General features: G+C 40.2%; 5 protein-coding genes and 1 non-coding gene across 8 annotated transcripts in view; 3 read left to right on the top strand and 3 right to left on the bottom strand.

Annotated features, from left to right (window-relative positions):
• Nucleotides 1-22,894, top strand: part of LOC120431269 (DNA cross-link repair 1A protein-like) — a 134,231-nt gene that overhangs the window by 25,917 nt on the left and 85,420 nt on the right. The gene's annotated exons all lie outside the window — the stretch shown is intronic.
• LOC120431263 (UPF0598 protein CG30010-like) lies at nt 3,212-22,867 on the top strand. 3 transcript variants are annotated; one of them, XM_039596397.1, is made up of 3 exons: nt 3,212-3,771; nt 3,833-4,048; nt 22,349-22,488. In XM_039596397.1, exons 1-2 carry the CDS (start codon nt 3,355-3,357, stop codon nt 4,001-4,003), a joined length of 588 nt encoding a protein of 195 aa, XP_039452331.1. In that variant the 5' UTR covers nt 3,212-3,354; the 3' UTR covers nt 4,004-4,048; nt 22,349-22,488. The 3 variants fall into 3 exon arrangements, with proteins under 3 accessions (XP_039452331.1, XP_039452330.1, XP_052563872.1); XM_039596396.2 differs by lacking the exons at nt 3,212-3,771; nt 3,833-4,048 and adding exons at nt 21,187-21,329; nt 21,487-21,592 and having other exon boundaries at nt 22,349-22,867; XM_052707912.1 differs by lacking the exons at nt 3,212-3,771; nt 3,833-4,048 and adding exons at nt 21,369-21,387; nt 21,487-21,592 and having other exon boundaries at nt 22,349-22,867.
• On the bottom strand, nt 4,178-5,820 carry LOC120431260 (zinc finger protein 200). The gene is made up of 2 exons (XM_039596393.2): nt 4,992-5,820; nt 4,178-4,929 (listed from the first exon to the last, which is right to left on the bottom strand). Exons 1-2 carry the CDS (start codon nt 5,640-5,642, stop codon nt 4,363-4,365), a joined length of 1,218 nt encoding a protein of 405 aa, XP_039452327.1. The 5' UTR covers nt 5,643-5,820; the 3' UTR covers nt 4,178-4,362.
• Nucleotides 10,234-11,321, top strand: LOC120431261 (ribose-5-phosphate isomerase). The gene is made up of 2 exons (XM_039596394.2): nt 10,234-10,751; nt 10,814-11,321. Exons 1-2 carry the CDS (start codon nt 10,323-10,325, stop codon nt 11,201-11,203), a joined length of 819 nt encoding a protein of 272 aa, XP_039452328.1. The 5' UTR covers nt 10,234-10,322; the 3' UTR covers nt 11,204-11,321.
• On the bottom strand, nt 11,221-21,089 carry LOC120431265 (protein TEX261). Its single transcript, XM_039596398.2, has 5 exons — nt 20,947-21,089; nt 20,572-20,873; nt 20,432-20,501; nt 20,333-20,374; nt 11,221-11,541 (listed from the first exon to the last, which is right to left on the bottom strand). Exons 1-5 carry the CDS (start codon nt 21,014-21,016, stop codon nt 11,426-11,428), a joined length of 600 nt encoding a protein of 199 aa, XP_039452332.1. The 5' UTR covers nt 21,017-21,089; the 3' UTR covers nt 11,221-11,425.
• On the bottom strand, nt 21,729-21,800 carry Trnae-cuc (transfer RNA glutamic acid (anticodon CUC)). The gene has a single exon. It is a non-coding gene; the product is annotated as a tRNA-Glu (tRNA).

Below are 22,894 nucleotides of genomic sequence, written 5' to 3'. Positions count from 1 at the left end.
CGAAAATGACCCCTTGTACGACCGTGAAGTGAGCAGGATAGACTCTTCGTTTACACTTCGGCTTCGGCCCTATTACAATGACTTGCTAGATTTTTTCGATGGTCCCCTTGGAACTCGCTGTCAAGTAGGGTCTTTTCTGTCAAGAAGGGCCGCAAAGTTAATTTCTCAAAAATGATTTTAAAATCCATTGTAAACCTTTTGCACGGGATTGAAACTCGTCTGAAATATCTGTATCATTTTCTCATTCGGAACAGTGGCGCCACGTGGTGGTAGCTGCCCTGTTTATTACACTGTGAAATTATCCATCCCAAGTAACATTTTAAGCTTTATCAAAGCTGCCACAACCGCTATAAAACCTATCAGCCAAAACCAAAATTAAAACCCCTTAGTCGTAACAAACTCCCCAGAACCTTGATAAACCCCACTTAAAACCCAAAAGGACCTCCGCAAAAGGTTGTTACGGCTTATTTATAAAACCTACATAGGAGTTCAAGGCTTTACAACTGAATCCTAACAACATCCTCAAAGCCTTGATAAAACCTTTGTTAAAACCTAGTCAGGAGTTATGGAAAAATGACATTTCATATGTCTTCAAACGTCTTATGTCAAATAGGTTTTATTTTGGCAAAAATATGTCTTCGTCTTGCCAAATGAAATTATGGAGATGGTTGTCAAAAATTGCGATGATAAATAATAGATATTAGAGCTTATCCAAATAATTTGAAAGCTTATTTCTCACAATTGATGGCTCAAATTCAGCTGCGGTTGAAATTTTATTGATAAATGTAGGGGAGATAGAGCCAAAAAATTCAACTCGCTTCATCAAAAATCAATATTTTGTAATCATAGTGTTTAATGTTAAAAAATATTTTATTGCAATTCTTTGAAAAAAATGTTTAAAAGATTTTTTAACATCTATCGCTATATAAATCATACCAGAAATTCAGCATAAATGTGTGTTTTCATCAAATTTAAATCAAATTTTTCAGTTTTCAATTTTTTCAACCAAGATGGCGGTCAATCATATTCAATCAGAGCACGCGTCTAGCGCCATATTTATGCACTGCTATTTGGCCGCGATAAATGCTCTTTAAGGAGCTTATCGTTTTAAGTGAGCTTTTTACATGCCTAATGGCACTTGACAGCTACAACACCCTAGGTTTTAACAAAGCATGCGATAAAACCGTTTGGCATGGCATTGCCATCTGGTTTTCAAGCCTCTGTTAAAACTTTCATAAAACCTTATTGAAAGCCATTCGGCTTTTATTTAAACCCGGTTTTATGTCCGAGGCATAAAACCCTGTTAGAACCTATTAATTAGCTCTTGCTTGTTGGTTGCGGTGAATGCCCAAATAAAACTATTAGGCAATCAAGATGCTACAATAAACCCTTAATAAAACTTGGTGGTGGCTAGTTGGTTTAAAAATGTTACTTGGGATCCCAAGTAACATTTTAAGCTTTATCAAAGCTGCCACAACCGCTATAAAACCTATCAGCCAAAACCAAAATTAAAACCCCTTAGTCGTAACAAACTCCCCAGAACCTTGATAAACCCCACTTAAAACCCAAAAGGACCTCCGCAAAAGGTTGTTACGGCCTATTTATAAAACCTACATAGGAGTTCAAGGCTTTACAACTGAATCCTAACAACATCCTCAAAGCCTTGATAAAACCTTTGTTAAAACCTAGTCAGGAGTTATGGAAAAATGACATTTCATATGTCTTCAAACGTCTTATGTCAAATAGGTTTTATTTTGGCAAAAATATGTCTTCGTCTTGCCAAATGAAATTATGGAGATGGTTGTCAAAAATTGCGATGATAAATAATAGATATTAGAGCTTATCCAAATAATTTGAAAGCTTATTTCTCACAATTGATGGCTCAAATTCAGCTGCGGTTGAAATTTTATTGATAAATGTAGGGGAGATAGAGCCAAAAAATTCAACTCGCTTCATCAAAAATCAATATTTTGTAATCATAGTGTTTAATGTTAAAAAATATTTTATTGCAATTCTTTGAAAAAAATGTTTAAAAGATTTTTTAACATCTATCGCTATATAAATCATACCAGAAATTCAGCATAAATGTGTGTTTTCATCAAATTTAAATCAAATTTTTCAGTTTTCAATTTTTTCAACCAAGATGGCGGTCAATCATATTCAATCAGAGCACGCGTCTAGCGCCATATTTATGCACTGCTATTTGGCCGCGATAAATGCTCTTTAAGGAGCTTATCGTTTTAAGTGAGCTTTTTACATGCCTAATGGCACTTGACAGCTACAACACCCTAGGTTTTAACAAAGCATGCGATAAAACCGTTTGGCATGGCATTGCCATCTGGTTTTCAAGCCTCTGTTAAAACTTTCATAAAACCTTATTGAAAGCCATTCGGCTTTTATTTAAACCCGGTTTTATGTCCGAGGCATAAAACCCTGTTAGAACCTATTAATTAGCTCTTGCTTGTTGGTTGCGGTGAATGCCCAAATAAAACTATTAGGCAATCAAGATGCTACAATAAACCCTTAATAAAACTTGGTGGTGGCTAGTTGGTTTAAAAATGTTACTTGGGATGGCCAATCCAAGAAACCAGAAGGTGACAACAGAAATGTCCGTCCAAAATGGGTGCTGCAAAAAAACTTATTATTTTTAATAAATTTCCGAACAAATCAGCAACGAATTACAAGTTTTACCGTCGAACTACGCTTTAAAGTTGGTTTTGTTATTTGTTTTTGCAAAACCGCATATTTTTAACGAAAGTGTCAAAAATATTCGTAATCACCTTTTGTCTCTTGATGTCGCTTTGTGATAGTATGTGTGTGGTCTATGTTTGCGGACGTGCACTCAGAACACAGAACAGTGAGAACTAGCGAAAATGCTTCACTTTCTTCTGATACAAGTCACCATATTGAAATTGCTTGAAGATTCATACCCGTGCTCCTTTTGTCAAGCCTTTTGTAGTCGAACAAAGGGTAATTTTATTTAAGGAAAATAATCTTTATCGTTGTTAAGGTCTTGTATTTTTTTTTTATAAATCTCCGGTTAGCCATTAAAATTGACAGCGTCGTCATCTCCGAGGTCATCTCACGGGTCATCTCCTTAAATATTAAAACTTTAACCAATTTCTTGTTTAGTTCGACCTGTTGCTTTTCGACCTTGTGGCCAGTCACTTCAAACATGATCCACAATAAGCAGCATAACGTTCTGTCAAAAATAAAATAAAAATTTACCTGTCCGCGGGGTAAACAAAACATTTCCAGTACCGGTGGCGGGTTTGCTTCGGATTTTTTCGAATTTCAACTCTCGGAACGCATAATTTCCCCTACCAGTGGACGCCTCATAATCTCCAACCCAAAATGAGTTCCCCCGGAGAACGCAACCGCAACCCGTTCGAGTCGCCAGAGAACAAAGACGGCCCACCACTGTACAACAGCACCGATAACTTCCTGCCGCTTGGCTTCAGCACGCCCCAGCACCGGAACCAAAACGCCCAGATGTACAGCCGCAACTACTATTCGGCCCAGCCGAAGCACATGCTGCCCCGTCAGCGTGGCTTCCAGAATCGGAATCGTGGCCAGCAGCAACAACACGGTGGTGGCAGTCCGTCCTCTCCGGGTGGGGATGACGGGGGAAGTGGGGTGCCGGAGCGGAGGAACTGGAACCAGAATCGCAACTGGAAGGGAGGCTTTCGGCACAACAATCAGCAACAACAGAATCAGCACCAGCATGGACAGTTTCAGAGGCGGAATCGCTTCGGGATGGGACATCAGCAGGTGAGAGGTGGTTGGAAGGTTTGATGAATTAAGTTTTTTAGTCAAATTTGGCTGATTTCAGAACAAGGGGAGTGGCGGGTATAACATAAATGACTATTTCCACCCGTCGATGCTGGAGGATCCGTGGATGCAGCTGGTTCAGAGCAGTGAACAGGCCAAGGGCGATTCCAGCGATAACGGTGAAGGGCCAGCTGGTGGAGGTGGAGGCAGTAGCGGACTGGATGAGGACTAGAGTAAACCGAGTTTCTTCCGGTTTTGCGTGTTTGCTTGTTTGCGTGTGAGTACCTGCATGGAATTATTATTTACTCATTCTTTTAGATGTGTATTAAGATGAATATTAATATACTGAAACTGGATAATATGTATTATTTGGCAAACTAAATAGGATAGAAAAGAAAGCCACGAATTCCAAGTTATATCTTTATTACAGACAGTTTTTGCAACTGTGAACTAAAGAATGATTTAAAATTACATTTTCAGCAATGAAAAAGCAAACATTTCAATTCATTATGCTGGTACATAATCCTGTAACTTTACTTGCTTATTGATCAAAACACAAATCTTAAGGCTCTCCTCGCCGCTTCGGCCTCATCAGACCCGGTGCGACCGGCCACGGGCCCCTTTGGGACGTGGATTTGTGGTCACCTCTCCGAGCGATCGTTTCGCCGAAAAGCTCTCAAAAACGTTGAGAAACTTGTTCTGTTCGTTTGCTTTCGCCTGAAATGGTCTGAACGGTTGCGGCTGGGGCTGCTTCGGAGCAGCTGTGGCTTTGGCGATTGACGGACTGGCCACCGCCGACGAGGTTCCGTTTGCGGGCGTCACCGAGTCGATGTGCTTCGCGATGTGAAGTTTGTAGTTTTGGGCGTTTTTGCAGTCCAGCTCGCACTTGGGACAAATGTAGATCCCGTTGAGCTTCATGTGCTCGAGGATCTTGTGCACGAGGAAGCCGATCCGGGTGGCGTAATGATGGTCACATTCGTCGCACGAGTACGGCCGCTGGCCGCTGTGGCTGTTGAGGTGATCCTTGAAGCGGGCGTAATACTTGAACCTGGCGCTGCAGCTGTCGCAATCGAAGATCTCCGTTTGGAAGTGAATTTTCTTGATGTGACGGTTCCAAGCGCGCACATCCGGAAGCTCCTTCGGACAGTAGTCGCAGGTCTGTGAAAGCAAAATCGATTAAACTCCTACAAATGCCCATAAAACATCACACGAAACCATACCATAGCGGCCAGCTGGTCCTCGATCTTCCTCGCGTCCACAATGTGGTGCTTCAAATCTTGCAGCTCGAGCAATATCAAAATCTCCTGGTTGGCAGTAATCAGATCGTTCCAAATCTCCGACAGCTCCAGCGGCTCCACCTCGTAGTAGTCGTCCACTGCCGGAACCTCTTCCTCCGGCACGATAGATTCAGCCGCCGGCTCTTCATCGTCCTCCTCCTTCACCACAAATCCTTCCCCCAAATAATCCTCCTGAAGGTACACCGTCTGGCCAACATCCTGCACCACCGGCTGAAACTGCTCCCCACCAACCATCGGAATCTGCATGGTCGTAACCTGTCCGCTGGCTTCGTCCAGCTCCTCGATGTAGAAGACATCCGGCGATTCTCCCACGATCGTTTCGGGCATCGCCGGAATCAGCACCGATTCCGGCGGTTGGTACAGAACCGTCCCATCGCTGTTCGAGTACAGCGTGTTGGCCGTTAGCTGCTGCAGATTCTGCACCGGTTGGATGGTCAGCCCGTTGAAGGCACGTTTGGTTCCACGGGCTCGGCTTGCTCCGGGATAGACCTGCGGCTGCGGCGGGTGTTGTTGTTGTTGTGGAAGCAGCAGCTGATCGTAGTCATCGTCGATTAGAATCACTTCACGGCTCATTGTTTCACTTTTGCTACACAAACGTAGATTTACGTTCAAAACTAAACATTACACTTTGGTGGCGTTGAAATCCCGCAGAAAAGGCGGATTATTAAACTTTTGTAATGACGTTCTTTCAAAATTTCTTTCTTCGGACTCTTCGCGAGCTGGCGGTAGTGCGGCAATGACATGAAGCAGCGCGGTAGACCGGTTGGGTGAGTTTGAGTATCCGGGATTTTGGGGTGATTTTGCTCCGGGATTTTGGGAAGTGCAGGTTTTTTACTGACGGCGCGGATCGCGCGGATTTGCTGCGAATTTTGTTCAGGCGCTGATTTCGCGCGGATGATAAAACATAATTGGGTACCGTAAACTGGGGTCAATCGGGACACATGGGGCGAATTGGGACAGCAGTTTTTACCATGTTGGAGCACAATATTTTGATTTTTCTGATTGGTTTCGGTTAGAACAGATTCTGGCCAACAAAATGTATACATCCATATCCAAATTTAAAAGCTTTAAGTGCTCTAAAAAGTGCTGTCCCTATTCAGACTGTAGTCCCGATTCACCCAAGATTACGGTACTAAAGCCCTGTGTAAATTGTTATGTACAGGCTAGTACGCAGATCGGAAGGAAAGGGGTCAAGAAACAGCTTTACGAACAGTAGAACAAAGGAGAGGCAGCGATTTCTTGGGGCTTTTCTTCACCCTCTCTGGCTTGCTTTCGCTGCCACTGCTGCCCATTGGATTTTTTTCTTGACCGGTTCCTTCCGAAGTGCGTATACTGCTTACAACGGCAAAAAACACGATTAAAAACCATATTTGATATTTTTTTTTTCATTTTAATGAAAAAAAACATTGACAAGACAAATTTTTTTTCGATGGATCAACTATGGTCCCCTTGGAACGAGCTGTCAAGTAGAACTTTATCTGTCAAGAAGGACCGCGAGGTTAATTTTTCAAAATTGATTTAAACATCCATTTTAAACACTTTGTGGTCGTACAAAGGGTCATTGTACTCAGAATAATAAGCGATAAACGCTGTAAACAATAATATTAACAATCTAAGCTTCATTTTAGGACCCAATTGCGGGCCAAATTTGCCGCTTACATGATCTTGCGGGCCAGCAACTGGAAAACTGATTATTTATGTTCTACTACACTCAAACCCCGATGGTTTGACACCAACTGTTGTCAAACGAACGGGGTCACTTTTTAGTTTGACACCCCTTTTACACGGAGTTCACAGACACTATTGAACGTTTGTTTTGATAGTGTGCGTGATCGCCATGTAAAAAGTGACAGTTCGTCACTTTTTAGTTTGACTTTGACCAACCAACGGGGTACAAACTAAAAAAGTGAACAACTACCGGGGGTTGAGTGTACACTCATTGGTTGGTAACTTTTTCGTTTGACACTTTTTTAGTTTGTATCCCGTTTTTTAGTTTACACGGCGCTCACGCATACTATCAGAACAAACGTTTGGTAGTCTGTGTGAACTCCGTGTAAAAGCGGTGTCAAACTAAAAAGTGACCCCGTTCGTTTGACAACGGTTGGTGTCAAACCATCGGGGTTTGCGTGTAGACTATAACAATCATCTAACAGTTGAAGTTGAGTTTTTTATGCTTTAAATATTATTTTTTTAATATAAAAAATCCTAAAAACTATAAACAAATAATTGACTTTTTTTCATCCATAAAGTACGTCACGCCAAAACCAGCCGAATTCCCCCCCCCCCCCCCCCCCCCCTTTTGTCACGCTTTTCTTATACTTATAACATGCCATGTCAGGTTTGCTCAGAACACATACTTTATGGATGACGCCTTAGTGCATCTCCAGCGCTGGGTGCAAACATCGAAGCAAAGCTAATTTGCACCCGACGTCAACCCCATCGCGGTACCTGTCGCGGTAGCAAATTTGCTCTCAGTTCTTCGGGATTTCACTTTGCTACCCGGTATTCAGTCTGTTTGCTACCGCTTCAAATGGAATTATGCACGGAAAAATCGAATCAAGCACGGAAAAAAAATAAAAAAATTTAAAAAAAATCAAAAAATTTCAAAAAAATTCAAAAAAATTCAAAAAAATTCAAAAAAATTCAAAAAATTTCAAAAAAAAATTCAAAAAAATTTCAAAAAATTTCAAAAAATTTCAAAAAAATTCAAAAAATTTCTAAAAATTTCTAAAAACTTCAAAAAATTTCAAAAAATTTCAAAAAATTTCAAAAAATTTCAAAAAAATTCAAAAAATTTCAAAAAATTTCAAAAAAATTCAAAAAATTTCAAAAAAATTCAAAAAATTTCAAAAAATTTCAAAAAATTTCAAAAAATTTCAAAAAATTTCAAAAAATTTCAAAAAATTTCAAAAATTTAAAAATTCAAAAATTCAAAAATTCTTCAATTTGAATTTTTGAATTTTTGAATTTTTAAATTTTTGAATTTTTGAATTTTTGAATTTTTGAATTGTTGAATTTTTGAATTTTTGAATTTTTGAATTTTTGAATTTTTGAATTTTTGAATTTTTGAATTTTTGAATTTTTGAATTTTTGAATTTTTGAATTTTTGAATTTTTGAATTTTTGAATTTTTGAATTTTTGAATTTTTGAATTTTTAAATTTTTGAATTTTTGAATTTTTGAATTTTTGAATTTTTGAATTTTTAAATTTTTGAATTTTTGAATTTTTGATTTGTTTTGAATTTTAGAATTTTTGATTTTTTTTTAACTTTTGAATTTTTTTGAATTTTTTTGAATTTTTGAATTTTTGAATCATACATCATGCATATCATAAAGAGAGCAGACATATAAAAAGCATTCAAAACTTTGCCCCCCGGCTTGCCGGTACTTGTCGGGTATCAGAAAATGAGTACCCGACAGGTACCGACACATATTTTTCTTCTACAGATGAACTTGAGATCAAATTTGATACCTGCTTTGCTACGCGCGGTGGGAGACTCGGGGGCAAACTCGAGAGCAAATTTGGTGGGAATCAAATCGGGTAGCAAATAATTAAACTTTCGACATTTTCGAAAAATGAAATTCTTTGAAATTTTCAATAGGATTAAAAAGTTTAATAAACTTTTAGCATTTCTAGGCATGAATCAACACATAATTATTGATTTTGAAGGTAAACGAGAGCAAAAAATGATAAAAACCCTTATTTGCCCCCCGCGGTGGGCTTGTTTCGGTGGCAAATTTGCTACCCTAGCGGTGGGGATGACGGAGTTTTTTCAAGGTGGCAAATTTGATCTCGGTATTCATGAGCCGGGTGCAAATTTGATTTGCACCCCAGCGCTGGAGATGCCCTTAGTATTTAGTTAGGCCGCTGCAAATATTTGGCTGATGAAAACTTATTTCATAAATATAATGAAAATTGCATATTAATGCGTTTAATGCACTCGTTTTTTCAATGAAATTTTTAAATCTTTTGAAAAAATATTTGGGAAGGGTTACAGAGTTCGATTTGAGATTCCTTTCTGCCGGGTCGCGGGATTTTTTTGGCGTTCGTCGTCGGTGTGTTTTTCGTTTTTTCGCGGGTTGCAAGATTTTTCGCGTTCGTCGTCGGTGTGCAACAACAATAAAACCTTAGGATACCATTTCAGCTCGTCGTTCGCTTCGTAAAAACATCTCAATTTAAAATTCATACTGTTAAATTCTTCATTCTTTAATTACAAATGATCTTGGTTTTATCGACGACGTTTTATCTTTCCACAGCCGGCTGTCTAAGGTTAAACCATTTCATTTAAAATTTAACAACTGATAAACGGGAAATGTCTCATCCGCAGCATCCGATTGCTTGCCTTGAAAATAATATACAACATCTTTCAACTAAGACTATGACTTTGGGTCGCATCATCATCTTCTATGATGAATCCTGACCAAACACCCTATCCTACTAACACATTTTCAGGTTCCTGGCGCTTGTGGGGCGTAAGCACAGAGTAAATCAGCTGCCCTAGTAGCAACCTGCGCTAGCAAACATTCCCGTCCCTCAAAATCGAGATCTACAAACTGACATGGCGGGCGCCGTTGGTGGCCAATCGCAACTGATCTAGTTTTGGCAATCATGGCAATCGGCGCATTCATACATGCTGTTGATAAGGGAAACACCACTTGATAGTCGAAGCCTATGATCAGTAGTGCTGAAAGGTTATTACGGTTCTGTTCAGCAACAGAGGGGCAACCATGGGTTGTCTCTCATGCTCATGAAAAAATATTTGGGAAGGGTTACATGAACTTAAAAGCGTAATTTTATTTTCAAATGGTCTGGTACAATTATTTTTAAAAGATTTTTGTTTGTTTTCGTAAAATCATACATTTTTTGAAAAGCAATGATTGCAAAAAAACTGAACTACCTTGTGTCAAATGCATTTTTTCTATGACTATGGCTTGTTATTTTTTTTATCTGTTTTTTTTTATGAGGGTAGATAGAATGCATATAAAATAATTTAATAAGTTTTATGTCCATACAGGAACTCTGCTTAAAGTTTAAATTAATCACATAAGCAAGTTTTAATTTAAAATTATTTCGACGGTAACAACTCAAATATGAACCTACCGAGGGTTAAAAATCAAACGCGAATAAAACCACCACCACCATAGGTGATAACAAGAAGTTTTGTGTTGTACACAAGCACATGGCATAAAACAACTTGCCACTTTCATTTTGCATTTTGATTTACATACCCTTACACCGAAAATTCGCGGTTCCATGTTGAGGCAGCTATTAATCGCTCCTGTTGGTTCGACGATAGCTAAAAGTTACATAAACTGCTCCAGCAAACAAGTTTTCAAGTGCTTCTCAACATCATCCCGCTCTGCGATGTCTCTGGAGCAGGCCAAGAAGATTGCCGCGTTCAAGGCGGTCGACGAGTACGTCCGGAACGACACGGTGGTGGGCGTCGGAAGTGGTTCCACCGTGGTGTACGCCGTCCAGCGGTTGGCCGAACGGGTTAAGGCTGAGGGGCTGCGGTTGGTGTGCATTCCGACGAGCTTCCAGGCGAGGCAGCTGATTATTGACGCCGGGCTGGTGTTGGGAGATCTGGAGCAGAACCCGCGTATTGACTGTGCGATTGACGGGGCGGACGAGGTGGACGCGGACATGGTGCTGATCAAGGGCGGTGGCGGATGTCTGCTGCAGGTGGGGGTCGGGGTGCAGTCCCACGTCGAAATTGGATGTTTATGAAGCTTGATTAATTGCAGGAAAAGATCGTGGCTTCGTGCGCCGCCCAGCTGATTGTGATCGCGGACTACACGAAGGATTCCAAGCGGCTCGGCGAGCAGTACAAAAAGGGAATCCCCGTCGAGGTCGTCCCGATGGCGTACGTGCCCATCCGGGATCGCATCGCGGCCAAGTTCGGTGGAAAGTTGCAGCTGCGGATGGCCGTTGCCAAGGCCGGTCCGGTCGTAACGGACAACGGTAACTTTATCCTCGACTGGCACTTCCCCGACACAATCGTGAACGGGTGGGACGAAATCAACCGGGACATTATGATGATCCCGGGGGTGGTGGAGACGGGACTGTTTGTCAAAATGGCCACCAAAGCGTACTTTGGACTGGCGGATGGATCGGTCATCGAACGAAGTGCCTAAACTCTCCCAGGATCGTATACAATTCTCACTCAAAGTTTATTTTCCACGATTTCGTGTATGTCTTTTTGTTTTTCAACTTACTTTTTCGCACTATCCTCAATAAATATATGTAACAAAAGCGAAGGCGAAAACAAAAAATTAACAGCCAATGATGACTCGAAGAGAAGAATATGGCGCCGAGGAAAGAAGTGGGTTGATGAACGGGGAGATCTCAGTAAGAGTCTAAAATGCCTTCTTGTTGCGTTCCGGCAGCAGCGATTCCTTGGCGTAGTTGAAGAGCGAAAGCAGACCGAGCTTCTTCCGGCTGGAGAAGTAGTTTGTCACGATGTCGTTGTCACCTGGGGTACGAGATAAGAATGAAATTATTATTTAATATGGAAATATTAATCATCAATGCAAAATTTCAGAGATTAATTTATTTTTTTAATCTTCTGACAAAGAAATTTCCTAGAAACATTTAGTAAGAGGATTGAATGCCAAATCACAAGTTAATCAGATTCAAAGATTACATTTTTAAGTTTTCTAAATTTCACTAGAATTTTGCCCTTTTATTCCTAATTGTCAAATCAAGCCATTTTACATCTCTGGTTCGTTCCTCCTTAGAATTCTGAAATGTGTTCGCAATTCGCAATTCGCAATTTTCAGTGTAAGAACGGGCCTTGACCGATCTTATGCACTAGGTTCCCGACGAACACGCACTGCCCTTACACCTACATCTCACCCTTGCTCTGAGTCAGTACGAGCAGCACGCTAGAACACGCTTTGAGTGTTCGTGCCAGTCATGCACACCTTCTTTTCCGGTTACGCATTTTAACTCGGCCGGGGGTGGTACATTAAGTAGGGTTTGATGTAAGTATAAGCGCCTAACCATTTATAGTGTGCCTATCAACTTTCATTAATGCAAAACTGTTTTATTTTTAGTTTGAATTCAAAAACTTATTGTTATTTACTGTGTATTATTTTCTCCTGAAATCTTCCCTATTGTTGCAGGCCAAGTGCGAATGATGCTGATGATACCTCTTCAGTTGACGCTCAGGCGAGGAACATCCTGGAAGGAGCGTCACTGACTACGTCCGTAGTCCTGTTAGAACATACTTGATCAAGACAGTATAGCTCTGGTTCCTTGCAAGTGTCCTATTTTCTTACCTCCACGTTGGCTTGGTTTTCATGATGACCTAGCTGGTGGCCTGTGGAAACGGATCGTAAACCTTTGACCACCGCGGGTCAGAGTCGAAACGGCTAAAAGAAAGGGGCGCGACAATGTGGGAAAGGGAAGTAATTTGTGATTGTAGACGGTATTGTTTTGATTCGCAGTATGTTGAGTCAACTGCTGTGGATGTACCTGAAACATCGCACAACGGGGTTTCTCTTCTTTCCATTTCATCTACCACCTATCTTCTGTTTATTTTGTTTCACTGATTTTCTAACGCGGCTTCTGTTTACTATCCTCCATTTGATTTCGATTTTACTCATTTGATTCTCTTATTTCTCAACGCTTTTTCACTCTATTTTACCAATTGATGCTGCTGTAACATACTTTCTGCTTTCCCTTAATTTGGCAGCGATGTCAATTTTGTTTATCATGTGCCTTTTCTTTATTTATCTATTTGAATAATTTTTCATCTGCCCTATAAATTGCCCTCAATACAATCTAAGCTTGTTTGTTACCTCTATTTATTAATTATTGTTAATTTCTTTATCTACTTCATAAATTACTATCTTTCTTTTACTATTGATTCTTCAAATAGTATATTTCTTTCACTGTCCATTGTTTTCAATCTTCACCCTTTTCTTCAAACAAATGAGGTTCGAGCCCTTACTCAATTTTTGGAGTGATCAAAGAATTAACACAAATATTACTATTGTACTTTTGAAAAACTTTTATAAAATGCTTAGGACCAAAAATTGTAACAAAACACCGCGACAAAAGAAATAGCAACATATAAACACGACTCAACACTAGGAAAGATTTCAGGAGAAAACAAAACACAGTAAAATAACAACTAGTTTTTGAATTCAAACTAAAAATAAAACAGTTTTTGCTTTAATGAAAGTTGTTAGGCACACTTTAAATGGTTAGGCGCTTATACTTACATCAAACCCTACGTAATGTACCACCCCCGGCCGAGTTAAAATGCGTAACCGGAAAAGAAGGTGTGCATGCCTGGCACGAACACTCAAAGCGTGTTCTAGCGTGCTGCTCGTACTGACTCAGAGCAAGGGTGAGATGTAGGTGTAAGGGCAGTGCGTGTTCGTCGGGAACCTAGTGCATAAGATCGGTCAAGGCCCGTTCTTACACTGAAAATTGCGAATTGCGAATTGCGAAATCTTCCCTATTGTTGAGTCGTGTTTATATGTAGCTATTTCTTTTGTCGCGGTGTTTTGTTACAATTTTTGGTCCTAAGCATGTTATAAAAGTTTATCAAAAATACAATAGTAATATTTGTGTCAATCCTTTAACCATTCCATAAATTGAGTAAGGGCTCAAACCTCACTTGTTTGAAAAAAGGGTGAAGATTGAAAACAATTGACAGTAAAAGAGAATTTATTTTATAAAAAAAAAAAAAAAAAAAAAAAACAAGTATCAATAGTAAGAGAATGATGAGCGTATTTTGTAGAATAAAAATGAGAAGCTAGATGTATTAGATGTAAAATTAGACAATAGTTAATAATTAAATACAAAACAAGCTTAGATTATAGTAATGATAATTTATAGGACAGATAAAGAATTATTCAAATAAATAAATTCGCAATAAAATCAAAAAAGATTAGGCGAATGATGAATAGACTTGATATTACTAGTACATTAAGGAAAAGTATATTTTTAAGGTAAAAAAAAACAAAACAAAGTTTGTTACAGCAGTATCAATTGATAGAAAAGAGTTGAAAAGCTTTGAGAGATAAGAGAATCAAAAGTTAGTAAAATTAAAATCAAATGTTGGATATTAAACAGAAGAATCAGTGAAGAATTGGGAATCAGAAGAGCAAAATAAAAATAGGAGATAGGTGGTAGCTAAGAATGAAGAGAGGAGAAACCCCGTTGTGCGATGTTTCAGGTACATCCACAGCAGTTGACTCAACATACTGCGAATCAAAACAAAACCGTCTACAATCACAAATTACTTCCTTTTCCCACATTGTCGCGCCCCTTTCTTTTAGCCGTCTCGACTCTGACCCGCGGTTCCGTTTCCGTTTCCACAGGCCACCAGCTAGGTCATCATGAAAACCAAGCCAACGTGGAGGTAAGAAAATAGGACACTCGCAAGGAACCAGAGCTATACTGTTCTGATCAAGATAATTCGGATGATCTAACAGAACTACGGATGTAGTTAGTTACGCTCCTTCCAGGATGTTCCTTACGTGGACGTCAACCGAAGAGCACGCAACAAGGTCAGTGCCATTGGCCTGCCCTTAGAATTCTGAAATGTGTTAACACAAAAATTCAAAACACAGCTACTCAAATATTCACAAACTCAAAAATATATTTAAAAAAATCAGAAATCCAAAACTTCGAATACCTAAAAGAAAAAAAAACAGAAAAGAAAAACATTCAAATATCTAAAAAAAACAGGAATTCAACAATTTTGGAATTAAATATCGCTAAAATTAAAAATTCACATATTTCAATATTAAAGGAGATATTAGACTACGGCAAACAAACAAACAAATGCGCACTTTTTTGTGTTTGACAGTTTGCGGCAAACTCGCAAACATGGCAAAATCTTTATGGAATTATCTTAACAGCAGCTTCCGATAGTTTGGCTTGAGAACAAAAATTTACCAGGTAATCACCCATATGCCAATGCATCATCAATGCAGGCATCAACAAAATAATTAAATTTATTCCTGAAATATTTCAGCCAAAACTTGTATCTTCTTTTACAACCACTAGATCATTTTGTACATTTTTGAGCCCTTCTAGACAATTGTAGAGATTGTCAAAATGGACATTTTTATTCTTGAAAAATGAATTTTGCTCAATTCTATCAAAAGTTATGGGCAAAAAACGATTAAAAAATGATCTTTTTCAAATTTAGTTTAAATAATTTAAACAAAAAAGACCCCCGAGATATTTTCAGCAAATGTACTCTAAAATGTGTACTTTCAGAAGCTTCTAAGAGCGAGGTCAAACTCCACCACCTTTTCGAGTTATTCACATTTCAAAATGGCGTCTTTTTAGTCGTATTTTGGCTATAACTTGCGTTTAAAAGAACCGATTTTTGCTCTCTTAGAAGATAAATCGAGCCAAACATTTCATTAGGGCACAAAACCAAAACGTAAACATTCGGGATTATTCCACTATTCCATTCATTAGTACACTCCCTACATGCCCTCCAAGAATCAGATTGATAACAAACAATTTCCTATTGAAAAAATCAAAAACACAAAAGGGCACATAACAATGTTCACTCCGAACCAGAAAAAAAGTTCAATTGTGCCCTTTTCTTTTTCGTTAGTTTTTCGTAGTTGAGGAACTTTCTATGATATAAAGTGAACTTTTCATACATTCTTAACACTAATTCACTTCAAAACAACGTTTGGTTTACGTTTCACCAAGGATTTCTGCAGAAAAAAACTTCGTCGAAACACAATATTTAATACGGTCCCGCCACAGACAAACAGACGTAAATCTCTTTTTAATTCCATCAATCAGGAATATAACGGCTGATTTGAATTTAAACTTAGTTCTCGGATTATACACCAGAATAGGATGACGCTGCAATCAAGGCACACTTTCAAATGACGTTTAAGCTAGCGCACCAAATGTTTCAGGTAGCGCGCCAAAAGTTTTGTTTTTTTTCTGCTGCTACTTGAGTGTGAGGATGGACCAGTTTGGAGAAGATGGTGGGTGGAATTTTTGGATCCGGACCCGCCTCCGGGTGTGGATTCCGCTGAATGGTCTGTTGAGCATTTAGATAATCCTCAATCCTTCCCGGCCGAACCGTTAGAAGAAGAGACGCCGGATTGGTTTGAAAGTTTTATCACAAAACACGAGCTACAGGATGAAGATATGCCGGATGCGAACTGCGGAAGTCTACTGCTAGACCGACACGAGCCACTGGACGAAGAAATGCCGGAAGCTACGAGTAACGATTCCGGTGTTCTGAACATCGGAAGATTCTTAGGCAATTCCAACAACGAGACGCCGTCCCATTCAGCTGATTTTGTTATTTCATCCGTCGGCGTTGGTAAATTTCAACTAGATCTTGAATGAATGCAATTAGAAACTGAATTTGGTCTACATTATAGATGGTGTACCCCAACTTGACCAGGTGAATGGGTTAGGCAATGCAGTGTCCACCGAAAACGCCTCGCCAACCTCGAGCACGCAAGAGACCGCGAGAATCTTGACTCCGTCGTGGTTCTCAAATCCGGCCTTCGTGAATGACGCGGTGTCCAGCGATGGCAGTTGCGCGACCCGGCCGACTTCGAGGACGCAAGTTGTTGTTGTTTATTTTATTAACGTGACTTTAACCTAGAGAGGTCATTCGTCACTTCGAGGACGCAAGAGACCGCGAGAATCTTTACTCCGTCGTGGTCCTCAAATCCGGCCTTCGTGAATGACGCGGTATCCAGCGATGGCAATTGCGTGGCCCGGCCGACTTCGAGCACGCAAGAGACCGTGATAATCTTAACTCCGTCGTGGTCCTCAAATCCGGCCGTCATGAATGACGCTGTGTCCAGCGATGGCGATTGCGCTTACCACGATTTCAGCAACTCGGTATTGACAACCCGGCCGACCTCGAGAATGTTGACTCCGTCGTGGCCCTCAAATCCGTCCCTCATGGATGAACCGGTGTCCGAATCGCCGATGTTGGTCTCCAGGAAAGCTGGATGGCAGAAACTGGCCACTGGTAAGGTTGAAGATGTAGGTATAGACCGTCGACAACAAGGTCAACCTGGTCTCATACGATTATTTGGTTGCTTGCAAGTGGACTAAATTGCTTGCCGAGAAGGTAGCTTAACCTCACGCCAAGAAATTTATTATTTAAACTCATGGCCAATTTGTGGGCATTGTTCACAAACAGCGCAGTAATACCCAAACCACCCTCAAACTGGTGCATCTTTCCATCAACCTCTGCAGCCTACACGAATGTTTCCTCGGCAAGATTTACCTAGTGCATGGCCGCAATCGGACGCGGACGTGGACCGTCTGCGTGAGTTAAGAATTTGAACTTCTTGCATTCTTCTCACATGTTGGTAAACAAATGTAAATGTTAGTAAACAAATCTCCCTCCTCTCACTACAACAAGAGTGACCGCGTTCACTCACACACTAACCAATTCTCATATACAGTGATGCTTAATGCTAGTATTGGCCACCAGATCGAGCTACTAGCTAACCTTTTTCCATTTTTTTTTGTGATTGATGGATTTTCGTTAAATTTGTTCAATGATTTACGTCTGTTTGTCTGTGGTCCCGCGGATGCTGTTCAGTACACTTTTGAAGAATTTTTATGTTTCACATGCCTTATTCTCACCATTCGATCACCAAACATCACTAATTAACATAATGTTCCCTGAATTCCTCATTATTTCTAACTGAACAAAAGGTCCCATAAACATCATTCAAAACAACAATCCGGTGACAGCGCTTTAGTGCCCTTTTAGTTCTCTTCGAAATTGCATTTAGAAAGGGCCCATTATGAACAGCAGTTGGAAAGCTAAAAGGGCCTAATAACGAGATTTTTTAAAATTATGAGTTTTATTGTGAAAATCAACATAAATTAAGAAGCAGTAAAGCAGAGTTGAGGATAATGATGTGTTTTATCGAATCATCAGTAAAAATACCATCAGTCAAGCTTATTTTTTAAATAGGAATTGAAACAAGTTGTCCATTTTTTGCAAGCGATTTTCTCGAATCGCGGTTTTTGCTTTTGTGCCCTAATGAAATGTTTGGCTCGAAATGTGTGTTTTGATAAGCTATACAAATGTCTAGAAGACTTCAACTCGCTACGACACAAGCCTGAGTTGATAAATTCAAAAAACTCATTTTTTCATAAAAACTTCCTAAATTACAAAAATGGCTCTAGAAACTTCCCGTTTGAAGATAGAGCTTTGTGTTCTTGAGCAAAGTTGCTCAGAATGGTGTTCTCTACAACTTTTCTGAAGACACCAAAGCGTTATCTCGTCATCTCGCCAAAATAAAAATTCTGAACCACCCTAAAATTTGGACCACCCTAATGTCCACCATATCAAAAGATGCCCCTATTGACCCTGCTCATTTGTCCCGAAGACACCAAAGCTCTAAATCTTAACGTGTGGCCGCTATCAATTTTGTCACGCTAGATTTCGGTTTCGGACCACTGTGCAATGGTCATAACGCTTGTTTACGGCGACTCCCTGGCCTTTACCCTTCACAATTACCAACTTAACGCGATTCAAAACTTTGTTGTATAAATTCGATCAAATTGGGTCAAACGGTCAATTTGATCGAGTTCCATAATCAGGTTGGGGAAAAGAGCCTGCGGTTTCGCTACCTTTTTCTAAGTAATTTTAGCATCAACACTTCCCGTGCTCCGAATCCTTATTCCTTCCCCAGTGAACGGTGGGAGCGGCCGGCAATGAATGGCTTTCATTGTGCTGCCTGTCCTGTTCGGTTAGAATTGGTTTTTAAATTCCCTTAAATCAATTTCTAAGCAACCTGGGCTGGACAACCAACACACTTACATGACGAAATCCAGTCTGCAACCAGCTAAGATTACCATCTTCAATGCGAATGCAAAACTCGCAAACATGTCAAAAAGGGCGAGTTGGTTTTCCACGGTCTAATACTTCCATTAGAGATATCGAATCAAAAACTTCAAAATTTAAAATTCTGGCATTTTAGGAAATAAAAATTCAAAAATCAAGGGATTAGAAAAAATGCAGCTCATACAGTATCCGACAAATTCGAAACAGTGCAAACAAATGCAGGCAAACTATAAAAAAGTACGAGTCTGATTGCTTGTTTGTAAGTCTGAAATTTGTTTTTTCAATGTTCAGATGTTTTTTTTACCTTTCTTTTAATTAATTCTGGTTTTGTCGTTTCAATGTATAATTTTTTTCTGCGGAATTATGATTGGTGGTTACGGCTTCCGCTTCATAAGCGAAAGGTTTAGGGTTCAATTTCCGACCGGTCACTTGAAGCTTCTATTATGTTTGCTGGCTGCAGAAATTTAGCAATTGGGTCCTAAAGCCCTATGTAATTTTTTATGTACATCGGTAAAAAACACGATTAATAATAATTTCTGATCACTTTTTTTTTCATTTTAATACAAAAAATAATTTGACAAGGCAACATTTTTTCGATGGATTAACTATGGTCCCCTTGGAACGAGCTTTACTGTCAAGAAGGGCCGCAAAATTATTTTTTCAAAATTGATTTAAAAATCCATTGTAAATCCTTTGCGGTTGTACAAAGAGTCATTGTACTCAGAAAAATAAGCTTTATCGTTGCAAAAAAAAATATCAGCAATTTAAGCCCAATTTTAGGACCCAATTCTGCGAATACGGAAAGAGACCTATTGTTTTGCTTGAAATGCTTACAGTCATTCAGTCAGCATCGGCAGCGAAATTTGAATTTTCACACAATGGTGGTCATGGTCTTCATTTTGAAGCGACCGTCAGCACACGAAGTTGAAATGAACAAAACTGAGCTTGACACTCAAGCAGCCGCTTGCCATAAAGGCTCTTTTTTTTACTTTCTGAACTTTAAAAGTTTCTTTTCTTCTTGCTCGTGCGTTGTTGCGTAGATTGAATGCAGCAATCATTTGAATGCAGTCATGGGAAAGGTGATCGCAATTTCGGTTCACCCTTACCAAAAATCATGATTTTTTGAGTTCCAAATTCCACTTTTAAAAATGGTTATATGGGTTGAACTGAAAATTTCGTATGAAAAGTGGGATTTGGAACTCAAAAAATCATGATTTTTGGTAAGGGTGTATTGAACACTCTCTCTTTGCTCTCCCTCTCACTCCATTCGAGTAGTACAGCGAATGGTTCAGAGATACCGATTTCGTTAAGTCGCTGGACAGTCGTGGACAATTTACATACAAAACAGATCTTTTTTGTATGGAGCGTGGACAATCGCAAATAAACATTTTCCCCCGATGTTCTAAATTCAGAGTTGTAATAAAGGAATACTCACTGAGTAAGGGTGTCCTCTCGTTGCTGGTGGGCAACACGTTATCTGAAACATCGAAATACATTAATTCCTGTTAGCAAAGTACAAAATTTAGTAAATTACCATTAGCGGACAGCGAAACAAACAACGCAAAGGGAACCAGCCACAAGGCGAGTGTAAAGTACGCCATTACCTGTGGAAAAAGCAAAAAAAAAAACAATTATCAAACAAATTCTTAAACAAAACAGCGCTAATCCTATTACCTCGGCAAAGGGATGGTACTGCTGCTGGAAATAAATGAACGCCAAGTAATGGTTCAAAAGCAGAAGTACGATGGCGCCGAGAAAGCTCGGCGACATGAACTTGACGTAGGGGAAATTCTTCAGGATGGCCGCGTGCAGGGCTTGAGCTCCCAGGCCACACAGCACCATGGTCCAGGAGAAGCGCTCGGTGAAGATAAACACCACGTACAGCGCCACGGACCCGACCACCAACCAGGTGATGACCTTTTTCGCCGTGACCGTGTACTCTTCCACCAGCTCGGCCAGGTAGTAGAGGCCAGCAGCTGCAAGGGCAAGGACAGATAGATATTGGAACCGGGCCAGGACAATCCCCCGCCCCATGTCCCCCATACGAACCTATCGAAACAGTCACGAAGCAAATCTGCACCAGCAGCGAAAAGTAGCTGAGCAAGCTGAGGAACGTCATCTTTTCCCTTTTCCGAACCGCGTATATTGCTTACAGTTTGAAAAAAACACACGTTACCACGTGAAGCTACTTCACTTGTCCACCAAATTTACACTTTAGAAAGCCATTTTTACAGAGGAGAGGAAAAGAAAAACTTATCACAGAATCGCGTCCGACCGAGGAAAAATGCGATGTTGGAAGTCCGGGCGGGCGATTATCGTCGCAGGCGCATCATCATCAAAACAGTCGTCGCGCGAGCGCCGATGACAGCGAGAAATGTCACAACAAAAGCGCGGAGCGACACAAAACTGACAGCGGCTGGTGCCCTTCAGGAGTTCGTTATCAGTTCGGTTTTGTTTTGATTTGCGAAGGGGAGCTCAAAATCAGCTGTTGTTTGTTTTGATTTGCTTATCTTTTTTTAAAATTTCTTTAACGTTAAAGGTTTTAGTCTATTTTTTTTTTCTAAAAATGATATTTAAACGATTTTTCAGTTCGACACCCTGTCGATTTCTTCCTTCGAGCGTAAAATATGTCCAAGGTCAATCACCGGCACCGAAAATACGCGAATACTTTTACTACATCGACCACGAAGGAATGGTATGTAGAGATGTTTGAAAACTAAAATAATCCATTACCTATGAAAAAATCTAAAAATCTGTAGTTTTACAAAAAAAAAGAGTTTTTACATCACACAAAGTTTGCAAGTGATGGGAAGGTGGAATGTCAAAAAAGTTTCCCATACCGGGAATCGAACCCGGGCCTTCCGGGTGAGAGCCGGATATCCTAACCACTAGACAATATGGGACGTGATTTTATGTGATACCAATCTACGTTGAATGTTCAGCAACAAATTTCTTCCTTAGTTTCAGGATAGGGTCAGTTAATTTTTACGAAACACGTGACGTCCAAGTCTGTCGTAAATAATTTAATTCTTAATTTAATCTTTCATAAAACTTCAGAAGTTGCTTGAGGTTCATATTTCGCCTTAAGAAAATTTGAAGCTTAGGAAATTCTCTACAATTTTCATTTTTGAACTTTAAAACTCAAATAGGGGAACAGCATCTAATTCCAGCGTGTCTCTAATGTTGGCAGGTCAGAACTTTGACATTCAATTCAAGCTAATTAAAAGCGTTTTCAACTGAAATCGAGTGATAAATAGCTCAATGAGAAGTGAGCAAGCAAGTTTCTATCAAAAGATTTGCAAAATTAGTTGTTTAAATAGTGAAAATCAGCAAATTGGATGTGTTAGAAGCGAGTGCTTAACCTGCCAAACATACGAGAATTTCCCCTATGTATTTATAAGTTGGGCCATTATTCTTTAAAACATTTTTTTTTAATAACTCACCCTCCCAGCTCTTCCTGGACGACGCCCGCATCAAAAACTTCACCTCGTGCTTCAAGGAGCGCAAGTTCCTCGAGTTTTTCTTCAAACGCATCCGGCCCAACGACATCACCGCCGAGGCGAGCGCCCACTACCGGGACCACTTTCCGTTTGTATCGCTGTGCGGCCGCGAGCGCAACTTTATCCGCTGCGACGACGTTCCGGCGGTATTCACGCACGTGTTCCGTGACAAGGAAGGGGAGCGATTGTCGTACGGGCACGCTGGGGACGCGTTGAGCGTTCCGTGGGAACCGGCGCGGGTGTGTATGTTTCCGGCGAGTGGGCGCGTGTACCATCCAGCCCCGGAGCGGTACGGGTCGGTGGGGTTGATCCGGTCGCGGCTGGCGATTGAACTGAGCAAGGACTTTAGCTTTGGGAATGGGGAGGAGCAACCGCCGACGCACTTTTGCTGGAACGGAACCACGCACGAGCTGGACACGGAGTGGTGGAAGAGCACCTACATCAACCAGAGGGGGGAGGTTTTGGAGTAGGGAAACGGTGATATCTTTAGATTAGTC

Source organism: Culex pipiens, chromosome 2 (genome assembly GCF_016801865.2).
Source record: "Culex pipiens pallens isolate TS chromosome 2, TS_CPP_V2, whole genome shotgun sequence".
In the NCBI taxonomy this organism is placed as follows: domain Eukaryota; kingdom Metazoa; phylum Arthropoda; class Insecta; order Diptera; family Culicidae; genus Culex; species Culex pipiens.
Note: the sequence above shows the minus strand (reverse complement) of the source record. Positions and strands in the feature narration are given on the sequence as shown.

Excerpts from the sequence above, each read along its gene's own strand:
- LOC120431260 (XM_039596393.2), bottom strand. The coding sequence starts at position 5,642 with ATGAGCCGTGAAGTGATTCTAATCGACGATGACTACGATCAGCTGCTG. Across the intron at positions 4,930-4,991 it reads AGGACCAGCTGGCCGCTATG|ACCTGCGACTACTGTCCGAA; the intron begins GTATGGTTTCGT and ends TTGCTTTCACAG.
- LOC120431261 (XM_039596394.2), top strand. The coding sequence starts at position 10,323 with ATGTTGAGGCAGCTATTAATCGCTCCTGTTGGTTCGACGATAGCTAAA. Across the intron at positions 10,752-10,813 it reads GTGGCGGATGTCTGCTGCAG|GAAAAGATCGTGGCTTCGTG; the intron begins GTGGGGGTCGGG and ends GATTAATTGCAG.
- LOC120431265 (XM_039596398.2), bottom strand. The coding sequence starts at position 21,016 with ATGACGTTCCTCAGCTTGCTCAGCTACTTTTCGCTGCTGGTGCAGATT. Across the intron at positions 20,874-20,946 it reads CTTCGTGACTGTTTCGATAG|CTGCTGGCCTCTACTACCTG; the intron begins GTTCGTATGGGG and ends TTGCCCTTGCAG. Across the intron at positions 20,502-20,571 it reads AGTACCATCCCTTTGCCGAG|GTAATGGCGTACTTTACACT; the intron begins GTAATAGGATTA and ends CTTTTTCCACAG.
- LOC120431263 (XM_039596396.2), top strand. The coding sequence starts at position 21,187 with ATGTTGGAAGTCCGGGCGGGCGATTATCGTCGCAGGCGCATCATCATC. Across the intron at positions 21,330-21,486 it reads GCGGCTGGTGCCCTTCAGGA|TTCGACACCCTGTCGATTTC; the intron begins GTTCGTTATCAG and ends ACGATTTTTCAG. Across the intron at positions 21,593-22,348 it reads ACATCGACCACGAAGGAATG|CTCTTCCTGGACGACGCCCG; the intron begins GTATGTAGAGAT and ends TCACCCTCCCAG.